The sequence below is a fragment of the Lactuca virosa genome, chromosome 1 (assembly GCF_052849685.1).
Source record: "Lactuca virosa cultivar CGN04683 chromosome 1, Lactuca_virosa_CGN04683_v6, whole genome shotgun sequence".
Taxonomy (NCBI): Eukaryota; Viridiplantae; Streptophyta; class Magnoliopsida; order Asterales; family Asteraceae; genus Lactuca; species Lactuca virosa.
Window position 1 is genome coordinate 21381623 of NC_136426.1, and position 16018 is coordinate 21397640.

At 35.9% G+C, this 16018-nt stretch overlaps 1 protein-coding gene and 1 long non-coding RNA gene across 2 annotated transcripts; both read right to left on the bottom strand.

Moving 5' to 3' along the window:
* Positions 1-3165: 3165 nt before the first annotated feature.
* LOC145111956 (putative manganese-transporting ATPase PDR2) lies at positions 3166-4085 on the bottom strand. Its single transcript, XM_079048191.1, has 5 exons — positions 4038-4085; positions 3811-3939; positions 3671-3736; positions 3478-3549; positions 3166-3262 (listed from the first exon to the last, which is right to left on the bottom strand). The coding sequence occupies exons 1-5, from the start codon at positions 4083-4085 to the stop codon at positions 3257-3259; spliced, it is 321 nt and encodes a 106-aa protein (XP_078904317.1). The 3' UTR covers positions 3166-3256.
* A 161-nt stretch (positions 4086-4246) lies between these two features.
* On the bottom strand, positions 4247-7214 carry LOC145104001 (uncharacterized). Its single transcript, XR_013706977.1, has 7 exons — positions 7117-7214; positions 6960-7049; positions 5852-5902; positions 5329-5511; positions 4585-4635; positions 4405-4512; positions 4247-4306 (listed from the first exon to the last, which is right to left on the bottom strand). It is a non-coding gene; the product is annotated as an uncharacterized LOC145104001 (long non-coding RNA).
* Between the last annotated feature and the right edge of the window lie 8804 nt (positions 7215-16018).

Consider the following 16018-nt stretch of genomic DNA (forward strand, 5'->3'; position numbering starts at 1 on the left):
TCGCCGAGTCGGTCACTTACTCTATGCCCCGGATCCCGCTCCGACTCGTCGAGTTCCTCCCTGGACTCGACGAGTTGACTCTTGACTTAGAGTCTTTCCTTTCTTTTCTTGGTCTTTTTGATTCTGGGTGTTACATGGAGTGTCAGTTTAACATCGTCAAAGTTACACCAAATTTGATGAGGAAGATACTGAAGGTGAAAAGGAGAAAATGAGCCCTTACAACCCCGAAAATCACAACAGGAAAAGTTTCATTTTTATTTTTGTAACATCCCAATTACCCAGGCTATTTTTTTCGTTTTTAAAATAATAAAAACATCAATTCTAACGAGATTACATTCAATAATCATTTGATCATCAACCATGATTTAGAAATCAGAGTTAAAGAAAACAATGCGAAAAATCGAATCATAAATATGTTGATATGTGTGTACAATACCGCATTCGCAATCTAATAAGTATTTGCAAAATATTTAATCCACAAATGTAAACACAAAGCTTACTGAGTTCCCCAAAATATCACATACAATACATAATAAATAACAGTTATGGGTCATCAACAACCCTTGAGACTACCCGAAGTCTCAGTGGGCAAACAACACGCCCTGTGGATTATCAGCAACCCTGGAGACTACCCGAAGTCTCAGTGCATAGAGTAACACATATCACCGTAACGACAAAAAAGACTCAACTGTTCAGCACGTATATACTACCACATAGGCGAAGACTCGCCTGAATAGCATGTCGCCTGCATAGTAAGTTCGTGTTATAATGCCATGACCGGAAATAGGTGTAACCCTAAACATCATCCTCATATGTTGGATCCTCCTAAAAGACCGAATATAATTATAATTATTTAAGCTAAATACTAGTTCTATATACACTATTTATCTAGAACTAATCACATCTACGGTCAATGAATGGATGACTCTGACTATATTATATTGATATAATATATAATTATATACCGATAAAGTGAAAGCTATGATCTATCAAACCCAATTAATCAACCATACTGAAATATAATCAATTAATTATAATCCAACAATTAGTGGTTCTTTCTTAACATAATGGATTATTACCAATTCTTGATTTAAATGAATAATTGCTTGAACTTCATATACCAGCTATGGGGCTAAATGAAATTCGACAGCCCATAGAATTTATATCACTCTTTTTTTTCCAATCCAATAATTAAGAGGCCCAAAATAACTACCCCAAAAGATTAATGGTCCCAATCCAAATAACCTAGTCAAATGGGTCAAGAGAATATGTATGTCTTACCTGCGTCTTCCTTCTCAACATCCTCGTTGCCGCACACTTACAAATCAGTAGCGTCTCCGACAACGTGTCCATCTAAGGCGCTGACTCTCTCTCTCTCTCTCGGATGACTTCCTCTTCTGACGCTACCTGGCTTCCCGATGACCACGACCACGACCCCATTATGTCTTCTCTTAGCACCTATTCTAATTTGCAGTAGGTGGTAGCTTCTTCCTTGACAATTCCTCATACTCCAGGGATGGCGGTTCTATCTTATTCCCCTTCTCAACTTTCGAACCGTTGCTCACGTTCCAGGCTCTACAAGTTGCTCAAGAGGAGCTCACCATGAACCAGATGGCCCTCCGACGTGTACCCCCTAGGTGTCCACCCCATCACCGAAGGTTGAGCTCATCGCTTAAACTCTTATGTCGCCTCTTTGGTTTTCCCAACTAACGACGATGAGGATTCCTGAAATTCTAGAGAAGTTGTGCAGATGGAGTATGTTTGGTTATCGGAAAACTTCATTAGCCTCTCCATTCTATCTTTCTCATCTCATTCTTCAACTCTCTTGTTTTCTCTAAACTCTCTCTATCCCTACCACTACTAGAAACATGGCTTTTAGAGACGGAAGAATCCGTCGCTATTCCGTCGCTAAATGTTGTTTGCGATGGATTAGCGACGGATTCACTCCATAGGTAATTAAAACGTGGCAAATAACTCAGCGAGGGTTTTAGCGACGGATCCGTTTTTCCTTGCGACAAGTTTAGCGACAGAATATCCGTCGCTAAATGTCACTCAATACATTTACTCAGGGCATTAGCGACAAAATTTGTTAAAGTCATTCCGTCGCTATTCTGTCGCAAATTTCTGTGATCAGTTTTTTTTCTTTAGCTAATCCCTTGCAAAATTCATATTCTATTTTTTTTTCCGTCCCTGATCTGTCGCAAAAGTTAGACATAATTTTTTTCCTTAGCTAATCCCTTGCAAAATTCATACATTAATTATTTTTTTTCCGTCGCTGATCTGTCGCAAACTTTAGACATGATTTTTTTTCCGTAGCTAATCCCTCGCAAAATTCATGCATTAATTTTTTTTTGTCACTAATCCGTTGCGAACTTGTAATATCATTTTTTTTATTATGATTCTAAAAGAAAAAAATACTACAATCATCAAATTATTATACTAAAAACATCAAATAATGATACATCCAAACATTACAATACCAAAACTATAAAAGTTTACCAAAGTATCATTTAAAAAAATCAAAAAATAAAACTATGAAAGTAAATTGCTATTTCTTGCATTACCTGTTTCAAAGCTCCAACATCATTAGTGCCATCACCACACATCAAAGTTACTCTCCCGGATGATTTAAAAGTTGTCATTATTAACTCTTTTTGCTCCGGAGCCACCCTGGCAAATACCTGATAATTGAAGTTGATTTTTTAGCTAAACAACTTCAAATAAAAAGTTTAAAATTTTACAAATTTGGTCCCTGTATCAAACTATTTTCTAGGTTTGGTCCAAGGGCAAAGTGGTCATTTTGAAAAAGCTAAACTGAGAGTTGAATCAAACAACCATGGTCTATATTGGCAACAAACTGATACAAAAAACAAAACCTGGACCAAAACCGAAAAATACAGTAAACCACAGGGACCAAAGTTGTAATTTAGTAAAAAAAAGCTTCACAACCTTCACATATGGAATCACTTTAACAACAACAGAAGTCTACAACAACATTTCAAAGCAGTCGCCTCCAATACAGAGGCCATGATCCTCAGCTAAAGCCTTAACTTCTTCCTCACTGCAAACAGAAAGCGGATAATGTATTTTTTTCAAAGTTGTACTTTCAAAAAAAAATAAAAGTAGGATGCTATAATAAGCAAATAAATGAAAGTACATTGGTATTTCTTGTTACCTGTAGCTCACAGCCTCACAACTTCAGTTTCATCTGGTGAAACCCACTCATATCTTTCCTTGTTCTTTGTTGGAGCAAGAATCAAAGCTGGTTTTGAGATTAAAACTCTAATATGAAATTGGAAAATCAAATTAAAGAAACTAAGAGTTTGTTTCTTTTTTTTTCTCCATTAAGTCCTGTAGACAAAAGTGTTGCATACAAAATGCTTGTTTCTTTTCTAGACTGAATAAAATCATCTGAGTGAGAGAATGATCATTTTACCCTTGCATTCTAACAAACAATTTTCACTCGGTGATACTTACCAAGTCATGTGATGATTTTTTCAATTCAGCCAAGACACTAGCAGAATCTGCTCTGATAGGGCAATTAAATACCTGAAGTTTATTTATATAACAAAAATGTCAAAAAAAATCACTTATCATAGAAAAATGAAAACATGTTAATAAATTTATAGAAAGATGAATTAAATTTAATATAAAGTTTAATAATTTATACCGCAAAACCAGCAAAAGTGAGCCCGGTTTCCACTACTTCCCTGTCCAAGTTTCTAGCTTCACTTACCTATAATAAATTGTGTAAGTGAAAACTAGAGATGCTAGAAGGGCAAAATAGTCAATAAGAAAAAAAATACTTACCGTCATATCAGGAAGGGGTTTATATGCTAGAGCAAGGACACGGGAGCCTTGTCGTGTGTACCTCTTGTAGGTGTTTATATAAAACGAGGGTATATCATTTAATCTTTCTTGAATGGTCTCTGGTGCACCCTAAAATAAACACCATTTAAAAAAATTTGAGAAAATTGAATAAAGGTAATACACCATAATATATTATATTATATTTAAGTATTTAACATTTTAAATACCTTCACAAACGCATAAAAATGCTCTTCTGTACGAATAACAACCGCCATTCTTTTCAAGTGGGATGCAAAGTGATGCCTTTGAACTATCTGAACCACTTATATATTAAAAAAAGTTGGTTATTAATTTCAACCAGTTATATATTAAAAAAATGTTAATTATGGTTTTATTTCATTGATAACGGGTCTTACTTCTTAGACATGGCTTTCTTATCAGATTTATAGCTCCATTCTATCCCTTTGATTGCAGCCTACTCAAGAGGATCACCAACCTAAAAGCAATGGCATAAATATAAATATGCATAATGTATTTTCTTTATGATCATAATATTATAATTTGAGATTATAATTATTATAATATTTTATAGACCAGTTTGTTGTCCACAAAAACAAGAATTTCCAAAGTTCGAGTTGGGATTTTTTTAGTGTTTGTTTCAAGATCTAAATAGGCACTCAGTCCACCAACTCCAGAGAATTCCTGGAAAAAAAAGCAAAAAAAATGGGAGACTGGAAACAGAATTTTTACCATGAATGGCAGAATTGTAAATACCATGTCATCAGATGTCAATGTTCCCGTCTTGTCAAAACAACATATATCAACCTGCAAAAGAAATGGAGGGCAATATGGTCATTTTATATCCATCAATTAACAGTGTCAATTCCGACAAAAAGCATGACTAAATTGCATTTTAGGCACTAAAAATCGAAATATTGGACCATATTTGTAAAAATCAATAAACATAAGGAACTAAAAATTTCATTTGCCTAAAAATACATGTAGTATAACTGTATAAGCTAAAAGACTTAATCCCAGATAAATGATCAAACTAGCTAAGAAACTGGGGCAAAATGGTCATTTTACAGTTTACACGCACTTAATATCCATCTATTGACAGTGTTAATGTCAGGGACTAAAAATACAATAAAAGCAACATTGCAGGGACCAGAAGTTAAAAATCAAAGTATTAAGCCATACCAGTAACAATCAACAAACACACAAGGTAGAAAACTATAACTTACCCAAATATAAATGTATTAGAAGCTAAAAGACATTAATCCCAGATTTAAGATCAAAATAGCAAAGACATGCTAAAACATAAAGCCATGGGGGGACAAAATGGTCATTTTTACATGTAATTTAACATCCATCTAACTTCAAGTGTGAAGAAACTATGCTTTAGGGAACCAGAAGTTAAATATCAAACAACTGGACCATACCCGTAAAAATGAACAAACCACAGGGACTAAAAATACAATTTTAACTTTTACCACAAAAAGAAATGTTAATGCTCACCTTCCCAGCAAATGGTATACGAAAAGGCTCTGTACAAAATATACCATGTCTTGCTAGTGCAATCAATGAGGTATTAACAACTATTGACAACTCGATTGGCAATTCAGGGGGAATCACAGATGTTATAATTAAAGAACAGCTCAGAAGAAGCTTGTATCTACTCCTGTTTGGATCCTCAAGACCCTAAATCATGAAAAAATTACAGTTATAACCTTCACCACACCTTTAAAACACTAATAGATGTCAAATTTCAACACGAAGTTGAGAGCTTTATACCATAGGATACTAAAACAGAGCAAATATCACTTGAAGATTCTTCAATAAAAGAAAGGCAAACCAAGGGTAAAACGGTCAGAAAAGTGAAAAGCAAACCAGGGGCAAACAAAATGAACATGAAAAGAGACATGGTAAAGATTCTTCAATAAAAGAAAGGGAAATCTGAACATGTCAAAATAGATATGATGAGACAAGAAACTTGAATCAAGAAAAAGACATAAGAGAGACAAAAGAAGGTCAAATTCACCTTCACCAAGATTGTACGAGTATTCCTTCCAAAGATAGCCTTTTGAGATCACTTCAAGAAAAGAACCAATAATTAGTGTAAGACATGATGGCTGTTGGAAGAAACACATAAATAAATAACAATTAACAGAAAGGCAGAAATGAACAAATTACAGAATGGTTACTACATAATTACAAAATTATGTATTTCAGAATTACATAAATGATAAAAATGAGAACAGATTGAATAATTAAAGCGATGGTAATTGAAGCAACAAGCAACATATAACATATTACAAATGATAAAGTACAGATTACATGGTACTGGATGGTGATATGGTCAATGAAACAACAAGTAACAGATAACAAATAAAATCATAGAATAGTTACAGAAATGGTAAACTAAATATGAGTACATAACTAGAGAATGACTAAAATACATAACTACAAAGTATTGGATGATGATATCCAAAATCCAATACTCTGTAATTATATATTTTAGCAATTCTCTAATTATGAAAAAACAAGTTCATTCTTAGCACTAGGTTACAACATTGAGATCAATGTTAACAACACAAATTTACAGTAACAAGCAACTTCATTGAGTTCATTATGATGCTCAAAGGAACTTCATTGAGTTCATCTTGGCACTAAGATACAGTTACAATGTAAAATAACTCGTCATGATGATGTTGAAAAAGAAGAACAAACAACAAGTAGCATTGTTGCAGTATGCAGATAAATGAAGACTTATTAATGATGAGATGATGAGATGAAATAACTCGTCATGAGGATGTACTCGTCAATGTAAAATAAACTTGAGCTCTCAACTTTTAGCTTCTAGCAGAAGGGGTGTTGCTGGGTGGAGTTCCCGGAACAGGTGGATTTGATGTTGTTTTTTCTATTACTTTAAGTGAATCGAGTGCCAATCTAACCAAAATATGGAGTTCACACAACGTATTGGCATTGTTAGTTAGGGAAGATCCTCGTGTATGTAATGCTAAGAGATAAGAGGGATGATGATTGAAAAAGAAAAAAATAGGGAAATTAAACCCTAACGAAGTATATTATGCAATTGAACTAAAACTAACCTAATATGTGACTAAAGCAAATAAAATCAAGAGATTTACCTGAATCGGAAGTTAAGGAATAATACTTTCAGATTAAAAATTGTGGAGGTTGCCAGAATCGGGAGCTGCAATGGTGAGTAGTGTCGTCATCTGCTCGAACAGAGATGGTGAGATAAAGCAGAACCGAAATTGGGTTAACAGATCGAAGGGAACTTACTCCAGAGTCCAGAGTGATAAAGCTGGAGGAAGGAAACTTAAATCACCTTCGTGAGAATGGAACTGGGTTATGCCAATTTCAGTGAGAGATTGGCGATAGAAAAAACAAAACACGGATACCCCAAATATAGTTTCTGTCGCCATTCTCTCGCTAAATGTGTACCGGATGACACAATTTTTTTATCCCTCGTTGAACCCTAGCTAAGTGCCTTCATTTTTTGACTGATTAGCGAGGACTAGTGGTCCGTCGATATTTACTTGCGAGATCCGTAGCTGAGCCCTCGGTAAATCCTCACTAATATTCCATATGTTAAATAAATAAAATAATTATCAAAAACATGGTAGATCTGTGGTAATTCCCTAGCTATAAGTCTAAATTTTGCTAGAGAATAAATCCGTAGCAAAATCCCTAGCTGAAACTCAAGTTTCTAGTAGTGTACATAAACTCACACACATACCTCCCACTTTAATTATGCTAGCGTTTGGTTATATAAATCGATCAATGCAGGTGCAACAACCAAAATGGGAGGAAGAACCATCAAATAAGTGGAAGTTTCATTAAACTGTATCAAACATTACCCTGGCTGTAATAGATGGGCAGAAATAGCCCCTGCATATTGGTCACATGAAAGATATAACCCCCATAACCTTATATTAAATTCAATACGAGTTTCAAAAATGTAACATTATACCCCCTAACTCCATTTATTCGTCAAGGTTATTATAAATATGCTGTTGTTATTATTAAACCTTATATATTTCATTTAATTAAATACTTGACCTTTATATGGAAAGAATCTTATAAATACTTATTTAAATTAATTAAAACACGAATGGTTCCATATATATATATATATATATATATATATTGAAATAATTAAATGAAAACAAGATGTTATAATTCTCCCCCACTTAAATTAGATTTCGTCCTCGAAATCCGTGTCAGTTAGAATGTCTTAAAACAACACCAACATATTCCATACGCTTTCTTCGGCCACTTCAATTCATAAAATCAAGGAATCCACAAAGAAGACTTGAGGGACCACTCGGAACCCATCCGATGCCAAAAAAACAACTCAATCACTTGAAAATACTCAAGTGTGACACTAACTCTCTCCCCGCAACAATCAAACCCAACTCACAGCAAAAACCACTAAAATCGGGAAACTTTCAAAACTGCAACTACAACCAATTCCATCAATATACTTCACAAGACTGGGAACCAATCAGTCTACATTCTAAAAGCCAAACCTGAAGACAAATGATCATCCACTCATCATGCCTACCCTAGTCCCTAAGTAGGAATACCACCAATTGTGTAGAACGAACACTCCAAGACGTCACGATCATGAATTTCATCCAAACCCAAACTTTAAAATTAAGCCTAAAAGACCTCAAATACTCACTTAATTTCCTGACAATCATCACTAACCAACCGATCTTACGAGCGTAACCATGGTCAAATAAAAATCTCGCGTGGCATCCAAACTCCCAAAACGACTTAGGTCCATAACCACTTGTCAAATCATCCCTAGTGACCTACAACGAACTCCATCACTGATAACCTAACCTGCACGAAACGTTTCTCATGAACACGGATCCGCTAATAAGGAACTCAATAATGAACTACTAATATACAACCATGAATTTCCCAACAAGTCAACATTCGCCAAAAGCTCTAACAAAATTTCTCTGCTACTAAGCCATCTGTAGTATCTCCATACTGCTCAACACTCAACTATGTCAAATGACTATCGACCCCAACACAGGGGTCTCCACTACACAAATGTCGGGTCTAACTCACATAAGTGAATCTATGATGGTTCACGACACACTGTGGAAACCTCCAACCACTGGAATGAGGAGCTCACGGTTCTACACTGTTCTAGCAATCATTCTACCATGGGCATGAAGATTCACGACCAACATCAAACAGGCCGAAAGATACACTGTCGTCATCCCCACTGAACGGTAGGGACCCAGTCAACTTCGTAATCAACACTTTCCAAAATACAAGGGCCATACTATTCTGAAACCCACATTATTCCACAGTCCAACTACCACTGATACATCATCAAACGACACATGAACGTACACGATCAGGAAACAAAATGAACAACCGAACGCTTGCTCCAACTTGTAAACACAACATGACACACTTCCCAGGATAGAAAACAACGCTCCTTAGCGCAACTGTGTTCCTTCTTATATGTCACCTTACCCAAATGTGTCGTACCAGCAAATTGAACGAAACGACAAACCCCAGCTGCTATTAGACACATTCTTCTATCAACCACAATCAAGATCTCAAACTTTGATGAACTGAACATATCCCACTAATGCGCAAAAGACCAATAAAACTTTTAATTTCAAAAAGGATTCCAAAATTAACCAGAAATGCTGCCAAAAATCCTACTTAAATTAATCCCATTTCCAACCCAGCCGTACGACCTGGCGAAATTGAATCTTGCGTAAGCACGATCATAACTGAAAGTTGAACATCGTTTCTCCGATATCTGATCTTCCAATAACTAAGACCAGCTGTCATAGAAGAAATAATTTCACAACCAAGAAATTTAGAGGACACCTTCACAGGACCAAGATACAACCTTTATTGAACATGACTAAGTGATGACTCATCAGTTACACTCTTAGATGATAAAGCTTAAATCCTTCGAATAACCTCAATTACTATTGATAAGAAACAACCAACGATCGAAGGATACCATGAGAAGACTTCCTATCCATGAGATCTAAATTGGTAGCTTGATTTTCCTTCTTTCATGCAAAAATAACCCTAAGCCAAACACCTCGTTCCTTTGAACCTTAGGTTCCTTCGACCCATTACACTAAACTTGTAAAATCATGTCGACCGATAATTTTCCAAGCAGTATACCCAGTTCTCCCCCACTTAAGATTCGTACTACTATTGTCTGACGTATGCAATGACCAGGCCTCGCACCAACTCAATCAGATGCACAAACAATTGACCCCCTGTATGAAAAATGGTATATAAAAATCCTCCACATAAAGTCCAACAAATCGTAAAGAAAACCTTGAACCTCAGATGAAAACCTTGGAAGCTCTTCCCTACAGATGCTCAAAACACAACTCCGACAAGTTTAGAATATCTGCAAAACTCTCTTGTCCAAAGACAAGAATAACTTGATGCCTCCTCAGGTACACATGTTCTTCTTGAACCTACAATACATATTCCACCTATGACAATGCCTTCACCTTGTCCATCGAACCACAAGAACCATCGAGTCTCAAACATCGCTTCGCTACGATACAGAGACGATTTACTGCGAACTAAACTTCACCTTCTTACAACTTAACCGATGAGGAGATCACCATCTCCTATATCAACCATCGAATGACCCACATCTGATGTATCTCCTCCCTCGAGCACATGAGACAGGAAAAACACAACCTCGATGCAGAAAGTAACATCCCTTGCCATCGGCTAACCACTTAGCCTCATGCTGCAATCCTCGAGTCGATCATCACAATAGCTTCCTTCTTGAGCCTCACGAATCAAACTAGCACTATTTCGAGCAAGGTCCTCGAGACCTCTGTATCAGGCAACTCACATAGATTTGCACCATCTAGTCCTAAACTGCCACAGACACTAAGGCCCAATCAATTACCAGTCTTATTCTAAAAATCATGGCCGAAAATCCAACAACGACAGAGACAACTACATTTAAAACTAGTGCTATGCCACACCATCTATCCCCCCCAAGTTCCTTAGAACATCTTTAACTTTTCCTGGTCCCAGTATGGATCCTATGTTTTCAGTAGTATGGGCCCCTACTACCTTCCACACCTATCTAGAATTGTCATGAGAATTGCCTCAAAGTTCCTAAGTCACTATACCAGAACACTATCAATCTCAGATACCTGTGCCACCACAGGCACACGCTACCGCCCATCCTAAACTCTCTCTCTCTAGGATTCTTCTCACGTATGAGCACGCACTAGAATGCTTTTCTAGGAACCCTACCACTGTCAGGTGTATCAGCACACCTAAAACTTAGAAAATCCATCGAAAACTGCCTGGATTCCCAAATTAGACTTCCTCATACACAAGTTCTCACACCATCACACTCTATCACTCCCCGAAGACCACTAGGAACACTCACCCCCACCTTGCTATCAGTTGTGAAAGAATCTCTTACCAATATCAACTAATTATCTTATGAATACAATTACATGCAACAAAGATTAAATAGTTCTTCAATTGAAAGATCCTGCACTATAACGGTTGGAATCAGACACGAGTTGTGCCATAGGCCAAATCAGAAATTCTAAAACTATTTAATCCTTGTGGCATGCAACTTAACGTATTCGCTTAATAGCTAACTAACATCAATATAGATTTCGCATAACACAAAGCAAGCAACATTCAAGTAGAAGACCAATAGGAAAAGAGGCATCATAAGGATCAGGCAACTCTAACACACAATTCCTAAAGATCCTTAGCCTACACACTACCCGACATATCTAAGAACTCATATATCACACATAAAAGGCATCTCTCCTAAGCAGGCACTCTAGCATGCAACCATGAGTAGATCCTTAGCCTAACTTGTAGCATGCACATCATACTATAACACACATAACAACAAGTCAAATACAACATATAAAGTAAGTATGGATATTTTGGGAAATCACTTTTTCAGCTCCAGCTGACTGTACACATTGCATCTTCTGTTTTCTTTTCTTGAAATGAATATTCTAAAAAAAGGTTTAGCAAAACTCTTAGCTCCATATTTTGAGTTTGGAATCCCACGAGTGTTCATCTAAATCCCTCAAACCATGACTCTGATACAAACTTGTAACGTCGTTATTAGGGGTGTAAATGAACCGAGCCGATCCCAAGCCTAACCAAGATCGAGATCGGCTCGTTTAATTTTGAAGAAGCTCGAGCTCGATTCAAGCCTTAAAATGAAGCTCGAGTTCGGCTCGTGAACAATTTATTGAGCTCGCGAGCCTAAACGAGCTTAAACGAGCCTACACACACATACACACACACACACACACACACATATATATATATATATATATATATATATATATATATATATATATATATATATAGTCTCATTTAGGCTCGTTTAGGCTCCGGATCGAGCTCGTTTAATAAACGAGCCTCATATTTAGGCTCGAGCTCGGCTCGGGCTTGTTTAATTCGATCTCGAGTCGAGCTTTTAACGAGTCAATCCCAAGTAGCTCACGACTAGCTCGGCTCACTTACACCCTTAGTCGTTATGACCTATGCTAATTTTTTTTATCGTTTTTAAAATAATAAAAACATCCATTCTAACGAGATTACATTCATGACAATCGTTTGATCATCAACCATTATTCAGAAATCAGAGTTAAAGAAAGCAATGTGGAAATTTGAATCACAAATCTGTTAATGTATGTGTATAGTCCTGCCATCGCAATCCGATAAGTACCTGCAAAATATTTAATCCACAACATTAAGCACAAAGCTTAGTGAGTTCCCTACATACAACACAACAGAAATAACAACTATGGGTTATCAGCAACCTGGAGACTACCCGAAGTCTCAGTAGGCAAACAACACGCCCTGTGGGTTATCAACAACCCTGGAGACTACCCGAAGTCTCAGTACATACAGTAACACATATCACAGTAACAATAAATAAGACCCGACTGGTCAGCACATATATACTATCACAAAGGTAAGTATAGCGAGAAGACTCACCTGAATAACATGTCGTTTGTATAGTGAGTTCTTATAATGCCATGAATGGAAATAGGTGCAACCCTAAACATCCTCCTCATATGATGGATCCTCCTAAAATACCGAACATAATTATAATTATTTAAGGTAAATACTATTTCTATTTATATTTTATTTAATGGCTACATACACTATCTATCTAGAACTAATCATATCTACGGTCAACGAATGGATGAATCTGATTATATTAAATTGATATAATATATTTTTGGATTATGTGTCTAAGCTCAAAACTATAATTAGTATATACTTGAATTGATAGTAGCATAGTCCTTTTGGGTTGCCCTCAAAACTAACAACTGGACATGATGATTTTTGGAGAGAGAGATAGATTTATTATTTGATTAATAAATTGAAATAAATAACTTGTTAATATATCATGGAAATAATATATTAATTAGAAATAGTAATGTTTAGTTAATATTTAATCAAAAATTAATTGGAATTAATTTGGTGATTAAAAGAATTAATTAAATGTGCAGAGACTGAAGTGCAATTGTTTAATAGTTGAACAAGAGGCATTCTAGAACCATCCTATAGGCATGGGCGGTTTCAAGGGGCCTTAGGGTTTCTAGAATTGTCCATGTGGATAATTAGAAAACCGGATAATTACCCGGTTAAAGATGATGTTGGATTTGGGCTTATCTAGGGTTTCCTGACTGCACTATAAATAGACCCTTAGGGTTATAATTTTCGGCCACTCATTCCTTTGAAGAGATAGCCGAAAATCCTAAGCTCCCCTCTCCTCTCTCCATCTTTATCCTCTTGCTACTGTTGGGTGTGAACCACTAAAGGCACGACATTTGTGGTGCTTGCTCTCAAGGCTTCAACAACACAAGGATCTTTGTTATTTGTCAATAAAATCAAGGTATGTTTCTTCTACCCTAGTTAGTATTTTCGAAAATATACTAGTTATCTTAGGGTTTCTTATTTGTTGTTCATAGTTGCATATTCAATAGTGAAAACATAGATCGTTATTAGGGCTGCATGCACACTTAGGGTTTAAGCTTATTGTTTTGCATAAAACCCATCAGTGATATCAGAGCCTATGACTTGTTTCCTGTCGAGTTATTGTAATTGGTGAACATGAAAATGAAAAGAATTCAGAAGCGTCATTCTAATCAAACACCACGACGTGGTGTTCTTCACCAGGATGTGGTGACCTGTGAATTCGTTTGACCACGTCGTGGTATTTCCCACCACGACGTGGTGGACGATCAGATCCACAAAAATCGGATTTTTTTTGCTTATCTCATGAATAGGTTAGGATAATTGCTTTAAATAATGTTTTAATTATGTAAAACTGAATAATTATTTATGTAATTTGATATCCTTATCTTAAATTCATTATTGGTTTATTTTTAAAATTTAATTAATTGAATATTAATTTTGAAAATTTAAAATATAACCTTAGTGCTTTTGAAAAGTTTAAAATAGACCCTTATAATATATGTAACATTAAAAGGTTAATATATATATATATATATATATATATATATATATATATATATATATATATATATATATATATATATATATATATATATATAAGACAAGTCAGTCAACCGTTAGTATGTCTCATTCACAAAGCCGATCTATAAGGGAGAGTATAAGGAACCTGCCTATAAAATGGTGGTTGAATGGGTGTCCACTCTCACCCAACGCTTCCTTGATTGGTGGAGGGTCGTTAGCCGAACGAGTTTGATAGGACAAAATTAATTCTAATTAATAAGTATAATGAATTATAAAGTAAGTAAATTTATTTTTTAAATTCCTAATCTTAGTTACTTTAGGAAAAATGTGAATTTGTATGCTAACCCATGAAATTGCACATTGCACTTTATAAGTCGTTAGTGGAGCGTGTGTGGTTAACCGACACATTAATAGGGACTAATAAAGAATGGCAATGGGTGTCTCAAAAATTATCATTGATTAATGGAGCGCATGTGGCTAACCGACACATTAAAATAAGATGATAAATGACATCGAGAGTACCAAACTAATTTGCATGGTTATTCACTTCTTGTTTGTGATTCTCGGTATCCCAGTCACAAATGGAATAGCATAATCGTGATTAAACATGTCATTGAAAAGTTCAATGAATCTTAAAATATCTAGGAATTTCATTTAAAAAACCCAATTCTTTCAAATTTCGTTTTTCGATGGTGAAATTGGTAAATCATCATTTACCTACCTTTACATAATTTACAATTAGATTATGACATCCCTTTTCTAAGTTGTGAATTATTTAGATGTATCCTAGCCTTGATATTTCATTTTGGGTGTTATATTGATGATTTTTCTTATTGAAATACAACTATCTTTCTTTTATAGATGTATACTCTTACTGATGCTTCTGGTTCCTCCTCCTCCTCCTCCAACAACAACTTCTCTCTGTTGAACATTTACTCGAGGGTGCAATTGGATGGCACCAACTACAACGACTGGATGCAGAACATTAAAATGGCGCTTCGTTTTGAGGACAAAGAATATGTCCTCGAAAAATCATTGGATGAAATTGACGAAGAGAATGCCACTCCTGATGAATTGGCCGCCTACAAGAAACACTATAATGATGCCACAAAAGTTGCGTGCATCATGGTGGCCACAATGAATCCAGAATTGCAAAGGAACTATGAGGATTACTGGCCATACGAGATGAACAAGGACCTTATGGAGAAATACCATAAGCGAGCTCGGCAGGAAAAGTATGAGGTGGTAAATTCCCTCATTGCAAGCAAGATGAAAGAGGGTGAGTCTGCTAGTAGCCACATTTAGAGAATGCAACGATACGTGGACATGCTAATCAAGCTCAACGTGAATTTTGATGAAGAGATGGCAATTGACATAGTATTGAACTCCCTGACAAGTTGTTATGATCAGTTCATATTGACCTATCATTTGAACAACAATGAAACCAATTTGTCACAATTGCACAACATCCTGAGAACCGCTGAAGCAGGAATGAAGGGAAAGAGTGTTGCCTCTACTCTTGCTAGTGCTCATGTTCTGGCCATTGGTCAAGGAAAGGGGAAGAAGAGTAAAGGTCCTCTCAAGCAAAATTGGAAGGCTGAATCCTAGGCTGGGTTGTCAAATACATGACCCAAAGGGAAGTCCAGTTCTGATA

Coding starts and splice junctions, on each gene's coding strand:
- LOC145111956 (XM_079048191.1), bottom strand. CDS start 4,085: ATGGCGGTTGTTATTCGTACAGAAGAGCATTTTTATGCGTTTGTGAAG. Junction 3,940..4,037: donor ATTTTTATGCGTTTGTGAAG/GTATTTAAAATG, acceptor TGTTTATTTTAG/GGTGCACCAGAGACCATTCA. Junction 3,737..3,810: donor AACCCCTTCCTGATATGACG/GTAAGTATTTTT, acceptor AATTTATTATAG/GTAAGTGAAGCTAGAAACTT.